Source organism: Vidua macroura, chromosome 6 (assembly GCF_024509145.1).
Source record: "Vidua macroura isolate BioBank_ID:100142 chromosome 6, ASM2450914v1, whole genome shotgun sequence".
NCBI classification, from domain to species: Eukaryota; Metazoa; Chordata; class Aves; order Passeriformes; family Viduidae; genus Vidua; species Vidua macroura.
In genome coordinates, this window is record NC_071576.1 from 40,245,951 (window position 1) to 40,272,705 (window position 26,755).

General features: G+C 46.4%; 1 protein-coding gene across 6 annotated transcripts in view; it reads right to left on the reverse strand.

Annotated features, from left to right (window-relative positions):
* Positions 1-2,153: 2,153 nt before the first annotated feature.
* Positions 2,154-26,755, reverse strand: part of PRDM11 (PR/SET domain 11) — a 49,022-nt gene continuing 24,420 nt past the window's right edge. For 3 of the 6 annotated variants that reach the window (XM_053981042.1, XM_053981041.1, XM_053981044.1), the window contains 3 exons: positions 16,004-16,191; positions 12,233-12,883; positions 2,154-11,393 (listed from right to left, as the gene is read on the reverse strand). In XM_053981042.1, coding sequence (XP_053837017.1) covers positions 9,229-11,393; positions 12,233-12,883; positions 16,004-16,191 — 3,004 coding nt within the window. In that variant the 3' untranslated portion in view covers positions 2,154-9,228. Of the gene's footprint in view, positions 11,394-11,949; positions 12,884-13,648; positions 14,364-16,003; positions 16,192-26,755 lie in introns of those variants that run through there. The other 3 variants (XM_053981046.1, XM_053981043.1, XM_053981047.1) reach the window with 3 other exon arrangements.

Sequence of the window (26,755 nt, forward strand, 5' to 3'; positions counted from 1 at the left end):
AGTTTTTTTGCTAAATGAAATTTCTAGCACCAGCTGCTAACAACAGTCAACTCCATGGAGAATATCCAGGACACCAGCAGAGCTGGGGAAGTGCGTGGCAGGCTTTAATGCTATGACAACCATTGCCGAGGAATTTTTCTATTTCCTTTTCACTCGTATTGACAGGAGAATCACTGGTCCTAAAAGTGAAGGGCACCTTTAGCCCTAGATCAGATGAATTTTGTGCAAGCTTCCATTCCTGATAAAAGCTCAGATAGTGCACTTTGCTTGAAAGGATCTTGCTTTTAAGTCCTTGATTTGAAGTTACCAGCAAGGAGGCTGATCACTGCCAAAGGTGACTAACAAGAGTCCACACCACAAAATTGCCTGTAGGAAATGAATTACAATGCAGCAATGCATTTCACAAGCAGTTCTGACTCCTTACACATGGTTGAGCTGCTGAAAGTGAAGTGTTGCCCTGCCTTCATGCTGTCAATTGACTAGCAAAGGCAAAAACCCCAGAGATGAGGTTTTCACTGCTGACTGACGGGTGCCCAGGAAACCTAACTGAAGCTAAGCCCTGTCAACCACCACGATTTTGCTGGGTTTGCTTACTGCTCAAAAATAAGCAATTTTAAATCACTAGAGTAAAGCTGCCAGAAAATGACAAACTGTGTATAATATGCGGTCTGCTCAATGAAGTGGACTTTGAGGAAGTCACTGAAACAACCTTTCCTATTAGACCTACTGGATGACTAATTTGGGGCAATTTCCACTTCTCAGCCAAGAAACTGCTACTCACTTCCAGCCCCAGTGGCTATTCTCCATTAAAATTTGGAGGCATTCACTCTGAACCCAAAATTTCTGCACAGCCCTTCACCTGAGGGAATCGATGGGTTTACATACACACTCCCCCTGGGCCAACTGGAAAACTGGGATTCCTTCAGACCAGATCAAAGAGCCAGTCCTGTTGACGCTTCCACCCCTACATACTCAGCAATACTATCAGTATCAACACTCACAGTGTGCAGTGCCACACCCAGGATCCACATGCTCAGCTGCACAGCCTGCTCCTTGTTTTCTGATTCCCTCCACTGCCACATGGACACTTTTATAGCTGAGTGAGCAACTGCTTGTGCTGGAAGGGCTTTGTTTTCTGCCAATGTTTCTCTCTAGCTATAGCTGTCACCCAGGGATGGACCAAACCTTTGCAAGGTTGCCCCTGCTTGCACTGCCATGCAAACCTGAGCCTCAATGAAGGAAGGATGATCCATAGTCCCTGCGGTGCCTTTGCTGAGAGGTGTATCCACAGCAGCAGCCAGAGGCAATGTTTTCAGCTGTTTGGACAGCAAACACAACCCACAGCTCAAGGCTAATCCATGGACACATGTACTTATTTCAGACATTGGCTTTCTTGTCCACAATGATTTAGCAAATTTAAGACCCTCCATGTACAAAGATACTCTTAATACACTGAACTTTTAAAAAAGTTGCACCTTTAGTTAATCAACTGCAAGCCCAGTGTCAAAAAAAAAAAAAATCTAAAGTTAACTCAGGCCTCTCTTTTAAGGATAGAAAAAGCCAAAAAGCCCAGCTTCCCCTGGATTTAGAGTATTTAGAGCTCAGGAAAAGTCTCTCCAACCTTCAAACCAAACGAGGCACATATGTAAAGCTTTGTCAATCCACATTACAAGCCCAGTTCACTACAGCAAAGCTAACAATAATGCCACTGTACCTGATTAGAAAGGGCATGCAGAGTCTCAAGGGCACCCACACTGCATCCCTACCCAAAAATAGCATGTGCTGACCCAGAGCAGCCCTGGGCTGCTGGGAGCTCCTGGTCTGCCTGCTGCAGCCTCGGCACAGCACTGGGATAACTCAGCCTATGGGGAAACGAGGCAGCTCCATCACAGGACATGCTGGACCTGCTTGCCAAGGTGCAACTTCAAGGGGCTGCAGTGGCACTCAGCATATCAGGAGCCAGTTACTCAGGAGGGAGAACTACCAGCACCTCAGGGGGCTGCAACTGAACTTTCTGGATTAATCAGCACTGGATCTGCTCTTTATAGTCCTGGGCTGAGAGAAACAGGAGTGCATCAGCTTAGATGCCCTTCGTCTGGCAAAATGACATTAACCTCCAAGAACAATTTAAAGAATTAGCAACCCAATTTGATAAATTTAAATGTTTTTTTTTTATTAACAATCATTTTACATTACAAGGATAATATGACAAAAGGAAAGTTCTTGTGTACATACTATGATATATCAACATAGCTCTATTCGTATCCAGTGTCCTAGGTCCTTTCACACAGGTACTATAAAGCATAGTCTGTAAAGTAATAACATTTTAATGTCTCCAAAAGAGTGATATTAACATATTAATACATATATAGTAATAGACGTCTAGATATTTTTCTCTCATTTCATATGTGTGTGTGATGGGTGAGTGGGTGGGTGAAATATCGCTTGAAACAGTTCAGCAGGGCTGTGCTTGGATGTGGATATGGAGAGGTTTGAGACAAAACCTCATTTTCTGGAAGTAGAAATGCATTTTTGCTAACTGTCAGGTGAGTCTATGAGGATGCCATGACTGGCAGAAAACTCCGTAGCCCTCCTGTAGCATTACAGCATATGAGACATGGTTCCCCTGCGTAGCCCAGCGAGCTTATTTGACATGAGGTGCAGTGCATGGGAGCCCCTCGCCGGGCGGCAGCACCACCAGCAGGGCGGGTGGGAGGCGAGGCCGCGGGCTGGGCTTACGAGGGTGTCAGTGGCTTCGGAAGGAGGGGGCTGGAGCGAGAAAACTGTCTCTGAGGTTTGTGAGGAACAGGTGCTGAGAGCTCCCCGCCGGTGCTGCGCGGCTGATGGGCTGCGGCAGGGTGGGGAGCCGCCGCCAGGCAGGGGCGGCTGAGGTGGATTACCAGTTGTGTGGAGGAGAGAGGCCTGGGAGAGGGCACTGAGGTGCAACAGGGCTTGGGGGCAGCTTGCACATGCAATACCAGTGTAACGATCCATTTGGATGTCGGAATTACAACTCACCCTCCTCCCGACCAAAGCCAACAAATAAACAGCAAGGAGTGCAGTGGTTGCCAGGCGTGGAGCAGAGCTGCAAAGGCAAACATCCATGCTTTCCCTCCAACCCTTGTGGGGAAGCAGCTCGCTGACTGACCACCTGCTGCCAGAGCAGCCAGAGACACCAATCAGGTTCTCTCAGGCATTAGCCAAAGGCTTCAGGATGCAGCAGGGCTAGTGTCCTATGAGTGGCTGTGTGAAGGGAGGGATGGAGGGATGAGACAGCTGCCCATCCCACAGGCATCAGCAGATACATCAGCAGGGGGAGGACTGATCCACCCCCATCCCAGCATGGAAATGCTGGTCATGGGAAAGCAGGTGTCTTTTTGCACGGGCAGGGTAAGAGGGCTGCACCCTTTGGCGCTTCAGCCTGGCAAGGTCCGAACGCTGTGTGCTGGGGCCCAAAGGCACACGTGAGACACTGACCATGTCTTCCATACAATCACATCACTCCCTTTCCTCCAGAAAGCCTCCCTGGGCCCCTGGCCAGGCAGGCTGCTCCAGGCTGAGGAGCGGCTGTGAGACCTGAGGGAGCGGAGTGGCTCCTGCAGCAGAACAGCGGCCAGCCTGACCAAAGAGAGCTGAGTGTGCCTTCCCAACTGAGATCGTGCACTCTCATCCCTATCGTTCTGACTTCATGGCTCCTTCTCGTTTGCACTGTTCCAGCTCCGTACACTGTCCCTGCCACCTCCAACTGTGTGGCCGTAACCCTTCCTCCACTCAAAACCGCCTTGGCTCTCCTGCTGCCTTTATCCCAGTGCCATGGCTGTGTCGCTGACCGACGCCCACAAGTGCACCCACGCTCTCGCTGGTGCCGTGTGAGCGCTGGCCAGTGCAGTGTCTCCCTGGCAGTGTGCCGGAGACTGCTGAGGAATGCCAGGTGGAACTGCAAAAAGCCACATTTCCACAGCACCAGTGCCTGCAGCTGCCAACCACAACCATGCAGAGAGACAAAAGTGCATATGAGGGTGGATATGTGTCTGTCCAAGTGTGAACACATAGGCTCTCAGCAAGAGGCTTTGTTGGGAGAATGACACCCAAGCAATTTTCCCCTACCAAGACATTCCATTATTAAACAAACCTTATTTATCACTTGGTTAACATGCCAGCAAGGAAGCCCCTTGCCCTAAACACAGCCAAGCCCCTCTCCATAGAGTGCTATACATGTAAATGTAGGCCTCAGTGTATGGCTAAAACCATCCCAAAGTCCAAAGTCTTCAGTGTTACGTGCCTTGTGCTAGAACACAGGGCCAGCCTTACACAAGGGTGGTTGAGTCTATCTCTATATTATATCTTTATATCTATCGAAAACATAGAAATATATAAATATATAGGATTTCATTTATAGATATATAAGCATGTGATTTTAATCTTTTGTACTGTGTGTATATGTACTGGGATGTGCGTATATACAATATATAGACCATATGCATATGTACTGTATACATACACTAGCTTACATGCACACACATCATACGTGTCTCCAAGGGAGACAGGAATTGCATAGGCATTACTGCATTGGATACAATGGCTGGGGGATTAACGTACCATTTCTCTGCTTTTAAGACCTCTTTTAACAGGGCTGAAAGGGGAATCTGCAAAAGCAGAGGCTGTCACTGCTTATTTGCAAGCCAGCTGTCTAGGCACTGGTCAAACAAACAGCAATCCTCATGAGATAAGAAAGGATGGGGACTCCAAAGACCCCGCGGGCCATCTGGTTGAGTTTGTGCTGTGAGAAAGAGATGGACCAAGCCTGAATCATGTCTGAACAGTCATACCAGCAAAAGTGACACCAGTACGGGGGACATGGCTGCAGTTGGCTCAAGACCCAAGGCAGACACCACACAAGGACCCTGCCCACCGTGTCCCCTCACAGCCCCCGTAACTTCCGTGTGCTTTTGCTGGTATGGGAAGAGCTTTGGTTTCTTGTGAGGATTATCCCTGCTGAGGTCAGTCTTGTGGCTGGAGGGCCCGGCCCCCTGTGGACACGGGTGAGCCCTGCAGAAGGACATGTCTAAATGTGCTTCACAGATTTCTGCTTCACAGCAGGGTAAAAGAGGCAAGGAGCCTGAGCAAGAAGTGGGGAAGGGAAACTGGCAACCAAAAATCCCATGGGCTAGAAACAGAAACCCGAGGGTTTGGAGAAGTGTGCATTATTCACAGTCAGATGCCATAGCTAAGATGCAGGGGAAGGAGACAATAAAGAGCTCGTTCAAGAAAAACTGAATCCTCTGTCTTTGCAGCCTAACCAGTTCAAGACACTGTGAGCAACACATTCAAAACAGCTCCTCTCGATCTCTCAGCACAGCAGGAAAGGCATTGTTTAAACCCGATGATGCATGGCAAACTTGGAGCCATGGAGGCCTCCCTCAGCACCCTGCTAAGCCCTCCCCATGCCTGCTGCTGCCTCCTGGCCTCACTGCCACCAGGCTGGGCCCAGACAAACAGAGCACAGAGATGCACCTGCTTCTGGGAAAGGCTTGGGAGCCCTGGGAAGCCAAGGGTGCTTTGCATTGATATTCCTCCCTCCTCCCTATCTTGTCTATGCTGGTAGTCATGTTTCCATCCACAGACTATCCATGAAAGTTAAGAGCTACAGATCTGATAGGCAGGTTAACCTGGAGGGAAAGCTTGCAAAGCACCTGCATTACCCTAGGACAAAGGCCAGGTTTATTTTCTGATGTGCAGGTAACAGGGAATTGTGTTGGAGGAGCTGGAATAGGCTGGGCTGGGCCAGCTGTTCTACCAAGCTCTTGTCTAGCCTCATCACCAATGTAAGGGGTCTCTGACCTTTCCTATCACGAGTATCCACAACATCCAGTGGCAGGGAATCACTGTTTGCAAGCAAGGTTATTTGCTAAAGGAACAAGTGCTCTGCCTGTGTCTCTGGCTGCCAGAGAATATCACCACATGCTGCACATTTCACTGCACCATTAGAAGCAAAAGCTGCCGGTGAAAGGTGTCACTGATGAAAGCAGGATTTGTAAGTGTACCAAAGGGAAGGAGCGACAAATTGGAAAAGTAATTTCTGAAGAGGACTCTGGCAACTCTTACCTCACCATTTCCTCCCTGGTAGCAAGAATTAGGAGGCTTGGATCAAGAGTTGTAAACAGGCCTCTCAGGCTACTCAACACAAGCCCTGGGGGACCATTCCTCTTTCCAAAGGTGTCTGGAGACTGTCCCCAAATATTCCTTCCCTCCAAGTGGGCCAGGCACTTTGATGGGCCTCTGTGCCAAGGAGCTTTTGCTGCTGCAAACAGAAAGGCAGGTGATTTTTCCTCTCCACCCACGGAGAGCTATGGAGTTCTATGGATTCTATATCTATGTTCACCTTGCCCATCTCCAGTCAGAAACGAATGGAGCAACAGTTTTTCTATCTTTTTAATCTTTTTACATCTCCTCAAGTTTTAAAAAGGAAGGGAGCCTGCCACCTCCCTGGCAGGCAACAGCTCCAGAGCTTTGTGGCAGCACCCTGAGCAGAGCCAATTCACTGTGCCTGGAGAGCTATGAGCACCTTGTGTGGAGAGGTCCCTGCTTTATGGTCAGGCAAACAATCACCCAAGGCTGTACAGCTGGCAGGGGGTTTCCAGTTTAATTTTCACTCCTCTGCATGAATGGATCAACTTGATCATATAATTTGTAAGAAAATACAGGAAAACATGAAAACAAAGCCATTTTTCATGCTTCCTAGGTGTGTCATATCGATGCCCTTGTGTTGCAACTGTGTGATGCCCTGACCTAGCATGTGACATTTCCATGAGGACCACAAGGAAGAGCACCCAGCACCTGCACCCCTGGCGGCAGTTTGGCAGCAGGTGGGCGGCCCTGGCGCAGGTGCCCTCTCCTGCCTGAGCCAGCCTCAGGCTGCACGTGCTGTCAGAGGTAAGGCAAGGGTTAAGTGCTACAGAGGGTGCTGACCAGCCCTCACTGGCTGGCCTGACCAGCCCTCACTGCTACATTCACAGGGTCCACTCTGCTCCGCTTGGACCATCTGACTGAAAGGCCCTGTTTTACAGCAAAGGGGCAGTGTCAGGACACAAGTACAGGCCACCACTTGTGCTTTGGGTGGGCTCAGTCCCTCCTCAGTCCCACAGGGAGAGAGGCAAACACTTTCAAAACCCTGACCAACACCAGCCTAGCTGTTCCTGTGTGGTCTGTAAGTTGAACCATAGTGACTTGGCCACACACCTCTGCCAGTGCTGGCTGTGAAGTTCTGCTGAAGGCAAAGGGGTTAGCAGGAGGTGAGTGAAACCTAGGTAGAAGTGTGTGTTTTCCTGGGGAAGACAGTGCGTGAACCCTGGCAGTGAAAGTGACTCAGAGAGAGATCAGTTCCAAACATGCTACATCTCCATTGAAAACAAACAAAAAGTTTAAAAAATAAAATAATATTATATATATATATATATATATATTTATATAAATGAAAAGCTATTAACTAGCAGCAACGGTTCTAGAGATATCTTAGCACCAAGACCAAGGGCAGGGGGGTAACAGGAGAAAGGAAAGGTTCAGTGTTGCTGATACCACCATCATGTTTCCAAACAACACAGCTTGGCACAAAGCTCATCCCTCTGGGAAGCGAGAACATGATGGCTTGGACACCTTTTGGACCACACATCTCACTCCCACGATGGTCTGGTCAGGTTGGTGCTGTCCATGCCACATCAGCAGGGCAAGGCACTAGCATCTGTGGAGTTTTTGCACCTTTTTTGTTTGTGTGGGTTTTTTGGTTGGTTGGGGTTTTTTTGTGGGTTTTTTCCTCTTTTCTAACCTGAAGTGATATTGTGTGGATGGAGCTTGTTTACTTTAAAAGAATAAAACAAAGAAGAGCCCCAAGCCCACAAAACAATCTCTTTGTGATGGAAGGTGCAAGTCCCCCATTCACATTTCAGCTGGACTCTGCATTCCTTCAAGAAAGGAAGAAATATTTTGCAGGAAGAAGCAGAGCATCCCTTCTTCCTGCTGTCATCAGTCTGCTGTGCTGTGGAACATGTTACCTTGGTCACAAGAGAGTAAGTGAACCTTTGTAGGACATCACACATGAATATAATCCAAGATAATCTTGCATTGATAGCTCCTGCCACCAAACCGCAGCAGGTTTTTCTTTCAGTCATTCCAAACAAAACAAAACAAAACAAAACAAAAACCCCACAACAATCTAGGATTATAAAGACATGGTATAAATAATGTAAATTAAAATATAATTTTTTAAGCCTTTGAATCTCTGCCCAGAGGTGGCTCTCGACTCATTGGCTGTCTAGCTTCCACAGCAGCCCTGGTTTTGAATGAATAGTTGTGTATATATATATATATTTATCTCATACAATATAAAAATATAAATGCAAAAATTTCCCCCTGCCTTCTCTATTTTGCTATTTTATAGTCTGCACATGACATCATGTTATAACATATGTATGATAGACTGGTACTACGGTTATCATAAAAGGAGCTGAAAGCCAAGTATTACTCTACAGCCCAAAGGTAGGGAGAACTGAGAAAGAGGCATCACAGTTTAGTGGAGGCATTTGTTTCTAAATCAGAATAAAAACCCAAAATAACGCCCCCAGCCCTTCTCTCCTCTCAGTAATTTTTTGAGTGAAGAAATCTTTCACTCAACTGAAAAGAACTGGGTGGAGCTGGGGGCAACAAAACACACGGGATGCTCTGTCAGAAATCAGAAATCTGATGGTTGCCAACAAAAGGCTCAAATGGCTCAATAACTGGCTGAACAATGGAAAGAGAGGCAGAGATTGAAACCAAGGGGAAAACAAACAAACAAACAAACAAACAATCAACCCCTAAATGAAACAAAACAAAAAACAACCCAGTAAACTGACAACACACATACAAAGGAAACTGCTGAGAGGATGAGGCTGACAAAGACCCGTTGTCTAGCTTATAGGTTGTTAGGTTTGAACATGTAGAGTATGGCCCCAGCACATGCTTCTAAAGAATGAAATGTTGCCACCTACATTGCAGCTGCCATGGTTGGAGACATCAGTAAATGTCTAAACATTGTTTCAATCCTTAAAATTCTGCTTAGCTTCTATCAGACGCACATCGTCTTAAATTTTCAGTGTGGGTTTTTCCTTAATATAGATAATATATATATTTTATATAATATATCAAAGTTTAGAGTATAGATTAAAAAAATTATCTGATCTGAGGCATTCCTTCCTAAATATCAGGGTAAAATTCAGAGCCATGGTCCATGCTCTGCAACATCGGCTTCTGGTCAAGAGATGACATCCTGCTCAGCATTTCGGCCGAGAGCGCGTAACTATTGCCTGACTTCTCCTCGAACCAGCTATCGAGTGCCCTTTTGCAATCGAAGTTGGCAATGGGCGGCCCGTTAACAGCAATTGTCAACAGGTCACTGAGCTGCTCCAGCGTGAGCCTAGAGCGGTTGTTCTTGCGTACTCTCTGCAGGGCGCTGCGCCCCTTCTCACAGCAGGCCGAAGAGGTGGGAAGGACTTTGAGGATCTGAACTATTTTATTTAGGAGGGGAAATCTCTGTTTGTATTTACAAATGTGACTGAGCAAGTCTTTAAAACCATTTTTGGTATAATAATCCACCTTGAGTTCTCGCCACTCCATCAGCAGACTCCCTCGGGTGTCCATCCCCTCTCGGCAAACCTCTCTGGAAAATGATGGGACTGTTTCCAGGTGTTCAAATATTTGTACCATATCCTCCTTCCCATAGCTCATGAGCTCATCAGTGCTTCTGGGCCAAGCTGCGAGGTCAAATACCTGACAGGCCTTCACAAATGTCCGGCTGCGGGAATCAAACCTTTGGGCTAGGATCACCTGGGTCTTCTGGCAGATCTTTTCTCTGATCGACTGGAATTTGGCTTCAGCCACCCGCAGATTTTTCACCGCAATGCCATTAAAGCTTTCACGGAAGTTTTCCTCAAATTCCTGCAAGTACTCCCCAGGGGAGTCTGCTAGCCGGCTGATCTCCTGGATGGCCTCCTCTATTTTATCGTCCACCTGTGACACAAGAAGATACTCCCCTTGGAAGACGTAGGCAAGGCGTGAAAGCACAGCAATCACATCCAGCAGGAAGTAGATGAGTTTAATCGACTGGTAGTCCATCAGGAACTGCAGGAGAGCCAAGGCAATGGCAGACGCATCTGCCCTTTGGGTCTGGCCACTGACATCTTTGAGATGGGCCACAACCTCAAGGTAATCCTTGATGAGAGCATTGAGCACGTTCTGCTCCCCAATGATCCACTTCACTGCTCGAATGTCCCCCAGGAATTCGGTCTCCTCACACAGAGTGGCAGCAGTGACCCTTAACTCACACATGAGTCGGGGAGAATAACGATAGAAACTGAGCAGTTGCTTCAAATTGTTTTCTAGCTCCTCCAGACATGGTAGTTCCTTCCCGCTAATGGCATCCAAAATTTCCAAGTGGGGCCTATGCACCATAAAGGGAAGGCAGAGAAGCCAGGGCAAGGTCTTTCTGATTGTCATGAACAAGTTGGCTCTCAGGCTGGCGGTAATGTTAGCACCATCAACTCCCAAGCCAATAGTTGGCTTCTCATCCTGCAGTCGTATTCCCAGGCTGGAAAAAGCCCGGTCTAATGCTTGAAGGTAACTGTCTGTTGTAGAAAAGCCGAGTTCCTGAAGAGACAGGAATTCAGTTGCTGGAGGCCCATCGCTGCTCGTGTACTGCACATAGACCGCAACTGTATCTGCAAGCAAGTCGTCACTCTGCCCATCCAGAATGATGCTGAGGAAGGGAGACTGCCGGATGCGCTCAACCAGGTCCTCTCGGAGAGCCCGGGCGATATGGTGAATTAAGATCTGGCAGTCTCCTTCATTCATGTACTGATCCACCACCTTGAGTTCACACTTTCTCAGTAGTTCTGCCAGAGGCCGAAAGTCATAGTAGGGCCTGCCCTCCAGGGCCAGGTGGTAGGCTGTGTTGAAGAGCAGGGTCATATTTCGGCACATCTCTTCTGTCTTCTCTGGGTGCATCCTGAGCTTGTAAAGCTGCAGGCACTTCTTGTGGAGGTTGCTCTGGCTGTGAAGCTTTATCGTGTGTATCTTGAACTGCTTAGAGCCAATGATGAAGGCTGAAGTCCGAGAAGATTGCACTGTGTACTGCCTACAGACATGGCACCACATCTCATTCAGTGTCGGGGAGTACCGCAGAAACCAAAACTTTTTAAGCCACTCTTGTTTGAACCGCCGTATCCTCCGACCTGTGGCAGAAGACATCTTAGAAGGCTCATCTGTAGCAGCAATCATGTCATTGGAAACTGATTCATCAGCAGAATCCACCTCTTGGTCATCGTCCTCCATGATGGTGGGAACTGAGATGATGCTTTCTGAAGCTGTAACAAAAAAATAAAGAAAAGGAAAAAAATATGGTATTTACAAAGTTGCTGAGCTAGAGAAGCATCCTACTGGTGTCAGTAAGAGCATTGCCCAAAGAGCTGGCCACAACCTCTCTTCTCCTGCCCACAAAACATTATGGATAGAATTTGAATCATGACTTTGAAGGGAAAAGAAATCAATATTTCTGCATAAGAACTTTGTCTCCAACATGCCACAATGAACAGCAAAAAAGGACAATACATCCTGGCCACTTGAACAATACACTGTGTGACCCAAATATTCCTTTTACTGAATGCTCCTGGCTGCTTGACAGCATGTTCCTGGAGGAAATGAAATGTATCTTCAGAAAGGGACACATGGTTGTGTTAAGGCAGTGGAGGAAACAGAGAGAGATTTCCAACAAGGGATACAGCAGGACGTAATTTCATACACAAAGAGAGAACATTTCAGCATTACCACAGACTCATTCATACTTTCTTGGTAGCATGTGAGGCATTGTGGAAGGTCTTCCGCTGAAAGAGAATGCATCAAAAATACAGCAAACAAACTGTCTGCAATGGAATGTCTTTTTTATTGGCAGTGCATTATCAATTACAATGGCAACAAATAGAGCAAATTGTCATACAGAGTCTTTCCCAAACAGTGTTTTCCACTGTACCCACAGCATCAGCTCCTGGCCCACTCAGTCACAAAACCTGACAAAGAACCTTCCATGGAACCACAGATTCACCTGAATACTCAGAGCAAAATGCTTTAGATGGGTACACAGCACACAGGCATCTCACTACTCTCCTTAGGCAGGGTTTGGAGAATGCTCTAACTCGGCAAGGCTTACCTGTGGGATCTGAGAACTCTTGGAGCTCGGGTACCTGGGGCGGTAACACGGGTGCCTCGGGTAACTTCCCAGATCTCAGCATGTCTAATTCAGCCTGCAGCTCCCGGATTTTTTTCTTCAGCCGGATGCAGTTGGGGCAGAAGGATGTGGTAGGGATTTCATGGGAGTTGCCTTGTGCAGAGGCCAGTGACAGCTCAGTTGGGCTGTCTGCTTTAAGTGACAGGGGCTCTTCTTCCTCATCTTCAAGGATGCTCATCTCTTTGGCTGAGATGAAAGAGGAACTGTGAGGGACCCTCCATTCGCTCTCACTCTGGTTTCTGCTGAGGCTCAGGGAGCTGTGCTGCATGGCACTGCCACACTGCTCAAAGATGTCTTCAGCCTGGTATTTAGATGCTCTTCTGAGGGAAAGTGGTGTACTTGTTGCTAACTGGTTCTCTTCAAACTTGGCAGACTCCAAAGAAGCCTCCAGGACATCTTTGAAGATGAGGTCGATTTTTTTTTTCTTTGTTTGGGGGTGGGATTCCCCCTCATCACAGCTGCGCTTGTAGGGGCTCTTCCCCTGCTTTAAGGTAGTGAACTGGAGTGCTCCCCTTGCATCCTCTTGATTTTCTACATTCTTTTCTGACTTTTCATTCTGTAACATTTTGTCTCCTAGAACGGAAAACGAGGGGTGGGGATTATCACTGGGAACCGAGCAACATCCCTCAATCTAAAACTCAAACAAAAAAGAAAAAGGCAGACTGAATCCCTGCAGGTCTGCATATTATGTTACAAGCCAGGGAACTGACACAACTCAGTGGAAACTGAGGCTTGCAAGAGGAGAAGCCCCGCTAATGGGCATGTCTGTAAAAACAGAGACAGTCCTGGGTAACCACAGCAGAGTAGAACCCACACACTTCAAAGAGAAGAGAAACTACAGGCAGCTTGTTTAACCTAAAGGTATAACCAACCTGCGTTGGAAGAGGACTATGAGGTGAATGACTGATCATGATAGAAACTATACCCAGAGCCTAAACGCTATTTTTTGGCTAGCTGGAAGTCCTGTGCCTGTTTTGACTTGGTAAAAGGTATCAAGCTTACAGCAGTGCAGCGAGAGATTTACACCATTTCATGACAACCCCAGTGTCTGTGCACGCCATGGCACAAAGTTTGCAAGCCCCTTTACTCTTGTTCAGTTTGGAGGCTGCTCCAGAAATGCAAAGGTAAAGGAGTAAAAACAACTTGCACACTTAAAACCTAAGGTACACATTGTCAACTGAGCTACAACAGGTGAATGCCCTCCAAGGATGGGACATCTAGCTTGTCCTGGTGGAGTCTGAGAGCATGACCATTCAGTAATTGAAAAAAAAATATCAAAAGCAACCTCATATAAATTATTAATTGCTTAAAATAAAGGGAATAGCCAGATTTCCTTACCTGGAAATTCAAAAGACGATAGGTTTGGCTCAATTTCCATCACTCTTCTATCTTGTAAATAACTTCAAGCATTGATGGCTTCCCAAACAAGACGCTGCTTTATGCTGATTTTTGGTTTTGTTTGCTTAAAGTGTATTCATGCTTTCATAAGAGTTACGGAGCAAAAGCTACCATTCCCTCTCTAAGGAGAGCAATGCTAAGAATGCAGAAAAGATGCAAGACTTGAAACAGTTAGAGTAAGGCACTGTAAAAAGGGCTGGCCTGAATGGATGGGATTTTGCACTGGGTTTGGATGCTGGCTGGGAAACTCAGCCACTTCTTTAGTGAATCCATAACAACAGATCTCATTTTCATATTGATGAGAATTTCTATAGACAAAGCTTTCACTCTCTCTCTTAGTATTTCCCCTGTTATGGACCATAGCAACTACTGTGAGACGTAGTGAATTAGAGGTAGTGATTTAGGTTCTTCTTTCTTGGTGATTTTTTCCCCCAACCAGACAAGTGCTTCAGCCCTATGGAAAAGCTAGAAATCACAAGACGATCCCTCATATTATTAGTCTCAACTCCAATGATGAGGCAGGTCAGAAACCATTAGCAGAAACAAAACCCAGGAACCATGTTATTTTTCTATGAGTTCGTAAAGTGCGCCACTTCTCTTCATTTGACAGACTCATCTGCAGGGATTTGAAATCTTTTAAATAGAAAGTGACTCAGCAGATTTGTGTGCTGCTTCCTGACCACTTCCCAGTGCCCTCCCAGTTGAAGCTTCAATGTCTCTCTCAAGTCTAGCAATGGCCCAGGTGATGCTCCGTTTTAACAACATCTCCGTGCCCCTTTTGTGAAGGCAGGCTGAGCCCAGCTTGCAGCAGGATGCGCTCACCAAATGTCAGGGGGTTTCTGGAATGGTCTCTGTAGCCACAAGAGTCTCTACCTGAGGGTGCATTAGGTTGTGGCAGGTTCTGGAGAGTCCTGAGGCATATCTTCACCACACCCGTAGCACAGAGCAGGCTGTGAGTTACGGTTTCAGCTCCCACAAACCATGACACCATGACAATCCAGGACTAAAGGCATGTCTGCATGGCAGGGCAATAGCTCATAGCCTTGGTGCGCCTGTAGAGCAGCTGCTCCAAGGGCACAGACTGTCTCTTGCTGTACTTTCAGAAAGCACTAAGCCATCTGGATGACTGATGTGTGCATGTTACCGCAGCAAAATCACTGCAGCTTGTACCTAATCACTCACTGGTGTTCATTAACATAAAAAAGCAAATTCATACCAATGTTAATTCAGAAGTGGGAATTGCCCAAGTACAGCCACCAAGATGTAACACAGCAAGTGCATAACAATCCTAAGGTGATAGAGATAACCAGCCTTTTCAGGACAGCTTTTCTTGTCCATCCCATGACTGAAGAGGAGACACCTTTTACCAAGTCAAGGCAGCAACAGCAGCTGTGTAATAATATACTCAGGAATGTTAATTACAAATTATATTTAGTGTGGCTGCCCCTCTGAGGCCCTGCCATTCTGCATCTAGCCTGGAAAGAAATGCTCCTAATTAACTTCAGGTATCAGCATTGTACAGATGAACAGATGCATTAAGAATTTTTGCTTTCCTCTAAAGCTTCCTATACTGCTGACAATATGTGGGCCCAAAGGACTGCTGGGTTTGTTTCAACATTGCTACTCTTTAGACAAGATAACAATTTTTATCCAAGGAAGAATCAGTCTGACAAGTACAAAGCCTCCTGTACGTTGTATACACATTCTAAGGTTGTGAGACTAAGGAGCTGATGTCGCGCTGATCCCAAATTATCTTTCTGAAGAAAGAGGAGATAAATTAAACGAGGAAAATGGACATACAAACACACCAAGGAAATCTCATTCATATGGACACAAAACCAGCCAGAGCTCCCTCAAACAAACTGCTCAGAGGAGCCATAGAGAGCAGCATGTTCAGAGGAAAAACCTAATGCTGTCTTGTAGGACCATCACCTTGGCAATCTTCGGGCCAGAAAGTCTTGTGACAGGGGTGCTCTGTGATCCCTGGGCATTGCATCAAGCCCTTGCAGCACACACACACACACACAGCATGGCACAACAAAACACATGACGTGATACATCACAGCACAAATCTTTCTTTCATGATCTCCATGACTGTGGATATCTTATTCTTCTTGTACACCCATCCATCTATACCAGGCAGAGCTGGGGGCTGTCACCTGGAGGTGCTCTGCTTCTAGAAATGCAGCTCTCCTCACACAGCCTGTGCAAAACCTACTTCACCCACCACACTTGGCCCAACTGAGGGGCAGCCTGAGGGGATCAGGAGAGAGGATGGAAAGGGAAGGGACTTACCACTTATGAAATTTCTGTTCATGGTTTCCTGGGACATACTGTGCAACCGCTTCATGTAATCCTCACTGTACCAGACCCGCAGCTTCTCCCCAGGGTGGATGTCACGGCAGGCACGGAAGTAAATCCTCTCGCTGTGCTGAAAGGCCATCAAGTTCTGCTCCCTCTCCTCCCGGGAGATGATGACGTATCTGAGGGCAAGGGGACAAGGCAGGTGTGAAGCACAAACTTCTCTCCCGTGGCCCCCTTTGCATCAGAATGACAACCATGAAGAAGCCAGAAATGACCTTCAGAGAGAGACATCAACACAGCCAGGCTGGGAAGCATGGAGTTATAAGCAATGGTGTGCAAACGAGCATGGACACCCGGGGAACACTAAGCCAGTGGGGACGCTTCTTGCTTAAGGAAGGGATGACACAAATGCACATCCAGTCTGAAGGGATGTCTGCCAGCAAGGGTGATAGACTCTCCCAGTCAGAAATATCTTTGACTAGTGATGGAAACAAGGACTTCCGGACTCCCACCATCACTTCACATCCCAGGGCTCCCTCCCTTGTTCTCAGGAGTATCTGGAATATGGCAGGGCTCCTCTGCCTGTCTGTTTCCCGAAAACACTGCCTTCCTTTTTCAGTTGGTAACAGATTTGCTTCCTTCTGTCCTCTCAGGCAAGCAGAACTGAGATTCTAAGGACAGAAATATGGATAACTAATGGCCATGGGAGTATGTGCTGGTTGTCCAAAGACATGCCAGTATTGGAAGGTTTTGCACTTCGGAGTTCAGCAGGGTGTGACAAAAAAAAAACCAATTCAGCTCTGCAAGTGGAAACCCCAACACACCACATTGTGGGGATCTCCTAGCAGTGCTGACAAAAAGATCACTTTCAGAGCATGGAATTTATTTTCCTGATTTAAAACAGCTTCATTTCAGCTTAGCAGAAATGTATTTATTCCTACTCCAAGCAACTGGCCCTCTGTGCAACTTACTAAGACAAAGATCTATCACTAGGGTCACACTATTTGCTCTCATACTCCTCATATTCCTGCTGAAGGACATGAAAAAGGCTTGGTAATACTGGTTCCAGTTGCCATCAGCATGAGCTCACAACACCTACCCAGGAAGGAGGCCCCACCACATCATGTGTAGACCCCAAATCAGATGTGAACAGCTCATAGCTAAAACTTATCTTTGTCTTACGCCATTTGCCTCTGTTGCTCAGCACGCCCTGCTGCAGCAACCTCAGCAAAGGCAAGGAGGCTGCAGGGGAGCATGCAGCTCCTCTGACATCTGCTGCTATTAGTCCTTGTCTAAGTTCCCTAATGTATACACAGGTATTTCTTTGGCTTAAGAAATCTGTCAAATTTTTTTAATATTATACATTCTCTAGCCATGTGAATGCACAGATAAAGACACAAGTCCACCTGCACATGGTCCCACTAACCCACACAAATAAGGTCACAAACTTGGTGAAACCTCTCACAAAATACAGAAAACAGGTCTGCAGTGGCAGTGTCACAGACTGCCTGAGGCTCTGGTTTTAATGTTAAGCAACTGTGCATGTGCCTGCAAGCAGCTGTATTTTTCCTAATGTGTGCTACCCAGGATGCTCTGCCATCTTCAGTAATTATTTAAACAGCAGACTGGTACTGCCAACATTGGCTTTTATTAACCCATATTTACTTCTGATCACATAACAAAGGAACTTTTGAAGTACCAGTTTGTGTATTTGAGAAGGAAGAGAGACCTGGACCAGTGGGGTGGGAAGGAGGTCCTGCAATAGCACACAGCAGCCAGGCTGTTCCTTTTGTGTGTAAGTTATCATTCCTCAAAAGGTGTATCAGGCCTTCAGCCAGCCATGAGATACACAACCCTTGAGACAGACCGATGTGCTGATGCCTTGCAGCACAGGAGATCCTAGAGGATGCTCTCTCCAGTCCAAGCAAAATGTCAGGATGCTTCCTAGCACCACCTAAGGAGAGATCCCGCTCTGCATCCCACCATCCACAGCAGATAAGGCTGCCCCTGTGAAGATTTACTAACCTAAAGTCACTCAGAGATCCTTAATATAACATACATGACCTGTATGTTATATATGCCAGTGGCACTGAGGAATTCATGCAGCGGTGGCAGGATGGTCTAGTGCATTTTCAGCAAACTGTATTTGACAGTGAGATGTAGAAAATACAACTTTGAAAGGGAAGTTAACTATTCCCAGCAGGGCTCACTTTTATTATGAAGTATTTCGTTAAGCATGAGCATGAACTTTTTCTGTTCATTGCTCTCCTTCTGCCTCTACAGCCCTCCCCGTTTCTGCCCGAGTATCCTTCTGCTCTGCTGCCTGCATCCTGTGGTTCTGGCCACCTGCTGGAGCAGCAGGGAGCTGGGAGGAGAGTGCAGGCTGGAGGGCATGAGCTGCAGCACTGCTGCAACACTGTTGCTGCTGGCTGCTCATCCAGCCTCCTGAAGCTACTGGCACAGCCACTCTCATCAGGAGCCCCCAACAGAGAGTTCTGGTATAATCCAGTCACAAACATGTTTCTTCAAGCTGCACTCAGCTAGGAAGTGGTTAACACTCCTAGTGAGGAAGCTTTCCATATGTGATACTTCCCTGAGGTAAGGTAAACGGGATGAGATCATCCACACAAAAGAAACTGTTTTGAACCAGTGCTGCCCAGCCCCAGGCTCCAGTTTCCCCAGAGGCACAAAAGACACAGGTTACAAAGGACTGCCTAAACCCTACATTCCAACTGTTGGTCTGAGACACTTAGCGCCACTGCACACCACAGCTGAAAGGCAGATGCTTTCCAAGGATGGAGAAAATCATTCCACAAAAATGCAGCCAGCTTGGTGAACCAGGGGCACAAACTACCTCCTGAGGAGAGACTGCATGATCAGCCTTCACTGACATACATCCCAAGGCCAAAGTGCTCACATCCTGAGCAATCCAACCCTTCCTTCAAAGGCTGCATAGTATCCAGTCCCCTTCCCAATGCCAGATACTCAATTTGGATTGAAGCAAGCAGGCTACCTTGGTTTGGACACCCAGGACAGGCATGGTTAGGCTGACCCAAGCACTGGACACTGACGGGCAAGGCTCTGCTTGCAGAGCAGGTTTCCCAGGGGAGGATCCTGTGATCCTCAGAAGAGGAGCAGTCATACTGCTCCTTCGGCAGACCCAGACACCCTCAGCTGGACCTGGTTCTGCAGAGAGGCATTGCCACCAGTCACAAATCCATCATTTCATGTCCTGTCTAGTCCTTGGGACAGGCCAGCCTCCAGAACACCACAGTTCCTGACCAGGCTACTCAGGACCAGACATGACACCAATGGAGACCACTTCTGACCCATCTGCAGCTATTGGGACTGGGATCAACCCCACAGCTGTCAGAGGGACAGCTCCTTGCTCTGCAGGACCACCTTTCCCACAGACTTTAGCCAGCAAATAAAAATCATTGTTTCATTTTTACTAAGGCCCAGCCCACTCAGGACACCAAATTCCCAAGTTTTAGGATGGGAAGTGAGCATGCCCAGAAAAAATGTCAAGTTATTTTTCTACAGCTGTGATCATTCCTCCCCAGGAGGCATGCAGAGCCTCCAGTGAGGATCCAGAAGAGACGGAGAGGAGGGAGGAGACCTCTGCAGTTGGAGGGAGGCTCAAGCTTCTCCCCTTTTCCTCTCCACTACTGCCCTGGACTTGCCTCATGGCTCCCTGCTACCCACTCCATAGCCAGTGGCCTTTCCCAAACCAACCCTGGGCACAGAGCCAGGGCAGGAGATCCCATGCAGGAGAGCAGCCACCAGCCCAGGCTGATGCCATGGGATGCCATAACCATAAATCCTGCCTCCATGCTCTGAAGCCAAGTGTCTCCAGGAGACCCACATCTGTGACAGCCTAGTTACCAGTTCAGGCAAAAACTGTAGAGATAAACAAATGACTCAACAGCAGCTGTGTTAAAAGTGTTATATATTTATTGCATTCTTAACAAAAATGCTTTTAAAGAGAGAATTTTTTCAGCATGTACAAGACATGGAGATACTAGAGTTGAGCACAGCAGTTTGCTTTGACACAGACACTTACTTCAACAGCCAGTTAACATGATAGGTGCAGGAAGAAGTATCCTTTGCAAGCCGGTACAGAAAAGCCACTCCATCGAGGGGTCTAAACAGGGCAGGAGATATGTCCCCAGATCTGGGCCAATCTGTAATAGTCCACAGAGGAAACTAGGCGAGACATCAGGCAGTTTATATTCAAAGGTCCTTTCTCCTGACCAGTGCCCAGCCTTTGGGGATTTGCAGTAAGGGCTGTGCATCCCGCACCAGGATGCTCTCTGTAAATAATCTGTGTGGTCAAACTGATGGCAGCAATGACGATAACTCCCTCCAGTGCTTAGCACCTGCAGGAGTCTCCTCCTTTGCAGACCTGAGGGTTCCCAGAAGGGATCCCCCTGGACAACATTAAAGGAGCTAATCTTACCACTATACCCATGGGAAGGCATCAGTAGAGACCAAGTATTATAAAAATATAAAATACTAATATATAGCAGCAGCACTATATTGATTCCGTAAGCCTTTAAAACATATCACCTTTTTTTCAGCTCTCTCTGATTCATAAATTAGATCCACTTCTGTCAGATTTCCCAATCTCCCCTTCATCTGAAGAGAGGCTGTGACTTTTGCAGAATACGAATGTTTCAACAGAAGTAAAAAGACATCTTCAGTGGAAGGTGATCAAGTTCTAACCTGGTCTGACACCAGCATTAAAGGGAATGTCCTCTTCATGAAACCAGTCGGGTCATTCTTCAAGAATGAGGCTTTTTTCCTCACCAGACCACTACTTCCTTGAGCAATCTTTTATTGCACCACCAAAAATAAATTACAATGAACTTTTTAGGAAAGAAGCTAGTGCACTATACTTTCAAAGGAGAGGCCAGACAGGTTAAAGATGACCCCTGAAGACCACACAAAACAAGCCATCCTTCTGCTACACTGCACTACCTATGTTCAATTCCACATAAGTTTCTGTAAGCTTTTTGCCAAGTCTGTAGCCCAGCCATGGCAAGATGATGCACACTCATATTAACTGGAATATGTCCTGAAACCAACCTCCAAACACAGCAGAAGAGCCCGGAGAGAACGGTGTGCTGTGTGGTTAACACATTGACCCTTTTCCCTGCTGAAGCTTATCAAGATAATGGTCTGGGTTTTTCCAGAGATGGGGGCAGCATGCTAAATGCAGAGGTGAAAATTAAGGAGAAAAAAGACATATTATAAGAGCTATCACATATATTATCACCACCTGAAGTGACACTATTAAAGCCCAGTTCCAGATTCAGTGTTGTACATGAGAACTTCACACAGCTTTAGAGCAATTAAAATGTTGTAACATAGTTCTTTCTTGCATCTATATTAGTAAAGAAAGCAGTATAAAACCAACATGTTTAAGATTTCAACCTATGTAGCTGTGAATTTAGATTGTAAACCCTTCATGACAGGAAAACACAGTACAGATCCCACCCTGAATAAAATTAAGTGCAAAGTAACTGTACTGAAGCTGACAGAATTAAAGTTTAAAAAAACCAAACTGGCTTGATGTCAGAAGCAGGCCCTCCATCTTTTCTGGTTTCTGTTCAGTCTCCCACATTTTGAAGAGGTGAGGTGGTTCAAAACTGAAGATTTGACAACATTCAAGAAAATAATACGATACAATTATCTTTAAATGTTGTCATATGATGAAATAATTGTATTTTAACTGCAATTATGAAAGGTAGGGATTTCAGACTGAAGCAAACAAAAGTTGAACTCTTTAACACCAAGTGCATGTGGCAATGCAGGATCCTTGCAAAGGCCTATGCCTTTGCAACCCTTTTCAGCAGTCTAAAACCCCATGGTGCTCAGACCTGTCCTTAGATCATGCCTTCTGCCCTCCCCTGCACAAGCTCTGCTTTTACACTCCTCTCCCCAAAGCTGTGTGTAAGTCACAGTAAGCCACAGACAGCCCACTATTGCTGAATGAAAGATAAAAGCAATGATCAATAAGAGTTTTTATTGTTATATGGCTGTATTTCTGCACATACTGCATATGCTACATATACTAATAGTCAGGAAGACGACAGGAATGCAGTAGTAGGATAAATTTGTGAGTTGATTGCAAAGGGATCTCTGTAGCATGCTGTTTCAGTAAATAATATTTCACAGGCATAGGAAGAGATCCAGATAATGATTTCTATTGCATCTCTTAGTTTATACAGCATTAAAAGCACGGGGAAGCCAGTGAAAACTCTTAATCTCTATGAACCCAAAGATGTCCTACATTCCAAGCTCTACAGTATTTGAGATTCCTCTCTGCCATTGCAGAGGGCCTACAATTCGCTGCCATATTCATACTGCTCTGTTAGCCAGCAGGGGAATGGATGGGTTGGGTCAGCTGTTGACCTTCCCCACAGAAAAGTGACACACATGGAGAAGCCATGAGAACATGCAGCAGCTCAGGAAGGGGCATCCTTCTTTACTTTATATTAAACAGACTAAAAATTATGTTTTCTTTTTCGTGACCTGGTGGCCCGTGCAGGAGTCGTCCGTTTTAGAGAGTTTTGGTTAGATTTTGCACTGGGCTTGGGGGGCTGTTTAGAGCAAGCTGCTTGCAGACAGGACCCTGGCATGACACCAGGATCTTGTACTCTATGGAAAGCCTGGACCCTATCACGTATTTCTGTCAGTGTCTGACACATCTGACCGACCTGGCTGGTGAGGTCAGCCACGCTCTGGCTAACGGCATGCATGCTATCTGCCATGTCCCTATGAATGGCCACCAGCTCCTGGCAGAACTGCCTGAACAGGTCTGTTTGCTGTGCATGGGAATGGAGAAGCTGGCGGTCGAAGCTGGAGAGGGGCGGGCTCCTTGTGCGGGGGTGCGGGGGTCTGCAGGCCGAGGTGGTGCGTGGGGATGGACAGTGCAGGTCCTGCCTTTGGCTGGCAGCTTCCGAGGGCTCTGATGAGGAAGAAGTGCGAAGCAAGGAGGGCCTGGAGAACGGACTGACATCTGCCCCAGCCCTTGGCAGCGAAGCGAAGTGGTGCTCCTGAGAAGTGCCTGGCATCTCTTCATCTTCATCAGCTTAAACAGAAGAGGAAGCATGAATTATTAATGTGAAATCCCTCTCAACACTGGCTTCTGTTTCAGGATATCTCAAAGAACATGGAAAAAGGGGTTTTCCCCTCCCCCCAGTCTGCCAGTTCAGACAAGCCTTAGCTTCTGATGCATAACTCAACATGCAAGTGCTTCAATGTTAGCATCTGTGTGACAAGCTTAGCCATGAGAAACCTGAGAGTGGGTGAACCCAAGCTATTGTGGTATTCTGTACATAGCACTGTTCATTACTAGAATATGAATCCATTTCAGACAGTAGCAATGACTTCTCTTCCCCAAACCCATAGGTAGCTTAGCACAAATATTCTGGAGGGACACAGGCTTCTCATGGAAAAATCCTGTCCCCTGTCATTTCTTATATCCTCTGCACTAAGAAGAGCGTAGATGTTGTATTTGCTGCTCTCAAAGTGTGTCCTGCAAAGCCACTAGGTGGCTGGTCATTACTAAGAAAATGAGGCAATTAGACAAAGCAGCAAAAGGACCCTATGTTAATCAGGAAAATACACTCGATGCAAAATCAAAACTAAAGCAAAATGCCACAGGAAAATTCTCATTAGTCTGATAAATATCTAGTGATGTGCCAGTTCACAGGTACAGGCATGAGAAGAGTAAGAAGAGACAAGGTTTCACCTGGTGCAGCTGCCCACTATTTCCTTGTATAACCTGTATTCTTTTTACCTCTGAAATAGTGCAACTGGCTTCCAAGATAGATGCAAAGAATGACCAAGTCCCAGCTTGTCAGTTCTGGAAGATCTTGTCCTTGCTTTCCCACTAACTTCAGATAGGAGATCAGACCTAGTGTGGTAGGAGAGCACCACCCATGTGGTGTTAGTTGACTCACTTCCCAAGAAGCTATCGCCTCCTTCTCTCCTTTGTATCCCTAAAAGCTCACAAACAAGAAGCTGCACCTCCACAAAAGAAAATTGAGTACAAAACTATGGAAAGAACCTGCACAAAAGCAGCTTGTGCTGCTGGTTTAGCACTAAAAGCTCACAAACAAGAAGCTGCACCTCCACAAAAGAAAACTGAGTACAAAACTATGGAAAAAACCTGCACAAAAGCAGCTTGTGCTGCTGGTTTAGCACTGGAAGGTGTCTTGAGAATTTGTGGTGTTAAGAAGATTAACTTCAAAAGCAGGGCCAGCAGGTTCTTTAAAACCAGTGAAGAAGGAGTCATTATTGTCTACCTTTCACAGCATTCATGCTGATCCTTCAGACCACTACTGAGAAATCATTAGTGGCCCATCCTCAGCAATGAACACCAGTGATAACTGAGACCCCCAAAGCTCTCTTGGAAGTGATCTATCGAAAACAGGCAGATGCCTTTCAGTTTGGTAGCATTGCTGTTTTATCAGGTTGAAGATATCCTAATCCTTTACATGCACTTTTTCCACAGACTGGAGGCATGCATGCTTCAACCACAGATGTTTCCTCACTTGTAGGATTAATTCATACTTATAATCCATTATCTGCTCTCACACAACAGTATGGAAAAGAAGTAGATAAACACAAAGATGACCTTAACTTGCAAACAATCCATCTCAACATTCCACAACCACCAGAGCAGAAACCAACCACAGCAGGACAGGCAACCCAGCTATCTCACACAACACACAATGCTCTTCTGGTGTCAAACTCAGATACGCAAGCACGAGACAAAGAGGTGTTAAGGCAGTGATACTTACAGCTGGTGTACAGGCTGTCAACCACGTCCAGATCCGCTCTCCGGCAGCCGTGCCTCTGGTGTGACGAATGCAGCGCCGACTCGATGGCTCTCTCATGGGCGGTCAGGACGATGGCTGAGGGCTGCCCCCCACTGCCGGGGCTGGAGAGGGACCTCTGCATGAGTGCCAGTTTGTCCTTGGTCCTTCTCTTCATGTCGTCCCATCTGTGTTTAATGTCTTTTACAGACCTGGGGACCTGGCTGACCGATGTGATCTGCCTGGCTATGCCTTCCCAGATCTTGTCCCTGTCAGCATGGCACAGACGCATTGTCTCCCTCCCAAACAGCATGGCTTCATTTCGGGTCACCTCAGTGACCAGAATGTCCAGTTCTTCCTTGGAAAACTTGGGCTTCCTCTTTCGTTCAGCCATGTTCCTTGGGTTGAACATCCCGCAAAGCATAATTGGGTAAAAGGAAATCAGCGCAAAGCAACCCCTTGCATCCAACTACTTGGCCAGTGCAGTACTGGGACAAAGGAGTTTGGTGGGATCCAGCTCCCCTGACCCACAACAACCTCTCACCAGGAAAAGGCAGCTGTTTTGTTTTTAGAAGGCAATTTTCAAGCTTAAGGAAAAAAAAAATACCAAGCAACACTAGTGTGAAGGAGCCTTCTCAGCTTTAAAGTTAAAATCAAATTTTACACATCATCTGATGCCCTGACTTACATATGAGCTTTTCAGTTCAGCCTCACATCACTTGCCATAGTTTGTGCACAGAAAAAAACGTGAGAACTCACAATCAGAGTGGTGAATTAGCTTCTAATGTGACACTGCTAGAAACTTAGAGGAAATTTAAAGGCCTGAAACATAACTTATTGTTCTACCTGGCATAACATGCAATAGCAACTTTTACACCACCCTCTCTGTTACAACTTGCAGGATGTCATGTAAAGGCTAGATCAAATTGGATTTTTTTAGGGTAGGTAGGTTTTGACTAGACTGGTGGGTAATTTCTGTAACTTGCTTTCCCTAAGGGAAAAAATCTCTCTTTTCAGCATTGGGGTAGTCTACATCCAGCATTTGTCTGCTTCACAGCAAGCTCTTGTTTCACCCAGAAATGGCTGCCATTTCCCATTGTTTGCAAAAGGAATGAGGCCACCCACTTGATTTTCCTGGCTAGGCTTTCCGTCACTGCCACCAACGTGAGCCTGCACCCAGTTTCTGGTGCTTCGAATGAACAACTTGTAGCCTCAGCCTACTGAGAAAAAGAGGCAGCCATCCTGAGAACAAGCTATTTTGTCCAAAGGGGGTGTATGTTAATTTCTCCAGTCACAGTCGAAGAAAACTATAAAAATAAATAAAACATTAGTCCTACCTATGTTTTGTTATTGGGAAAAAAAAAAAAAAAGAAGGCAGTAGATCTATTCAATTATGAAGGAGAAAACAGACTGTCTGAACCTACAGACAGGTGCTGACCCATGTCATTCTAGTTCCTTCCTAGTGCTGTTAACACTGCTGTTTAATCAATCTCACTGACATTGCTGCCTGCCATCAGGCCAAGTGTCAGTTTGGTTGAAGCTGGAAAACCAGTAGGAGAAGCTGCTCAAATCCGGGCCACATCAGGGAGAGCTGGGACGTTAAGTGCACAGATCATTTAATGGGAATAAATATAAATAGATGCTTGAGATACTGTCTTGGTGGAGCTTCGTTTATAGAGAGAAAGGAGTGTTTAGAGAAGATGGTAACGAAATGATGGAGAGCCAGCAAAGCACCTGTTACCCTGAATCTCAAAAAACCCCAACAAAAAAAACTCACCAAACTTAAAAGGAAAAAGGAGTTCTCCCAGCTGAACATGAGAAGAAGAGAAAGGCTACACAAAACATTGAGCAAGGGAATATTTACAGTTTGACTTTTATTGCATTCAGCAAAACTGGGCTTGGTGTATCTCCTCAT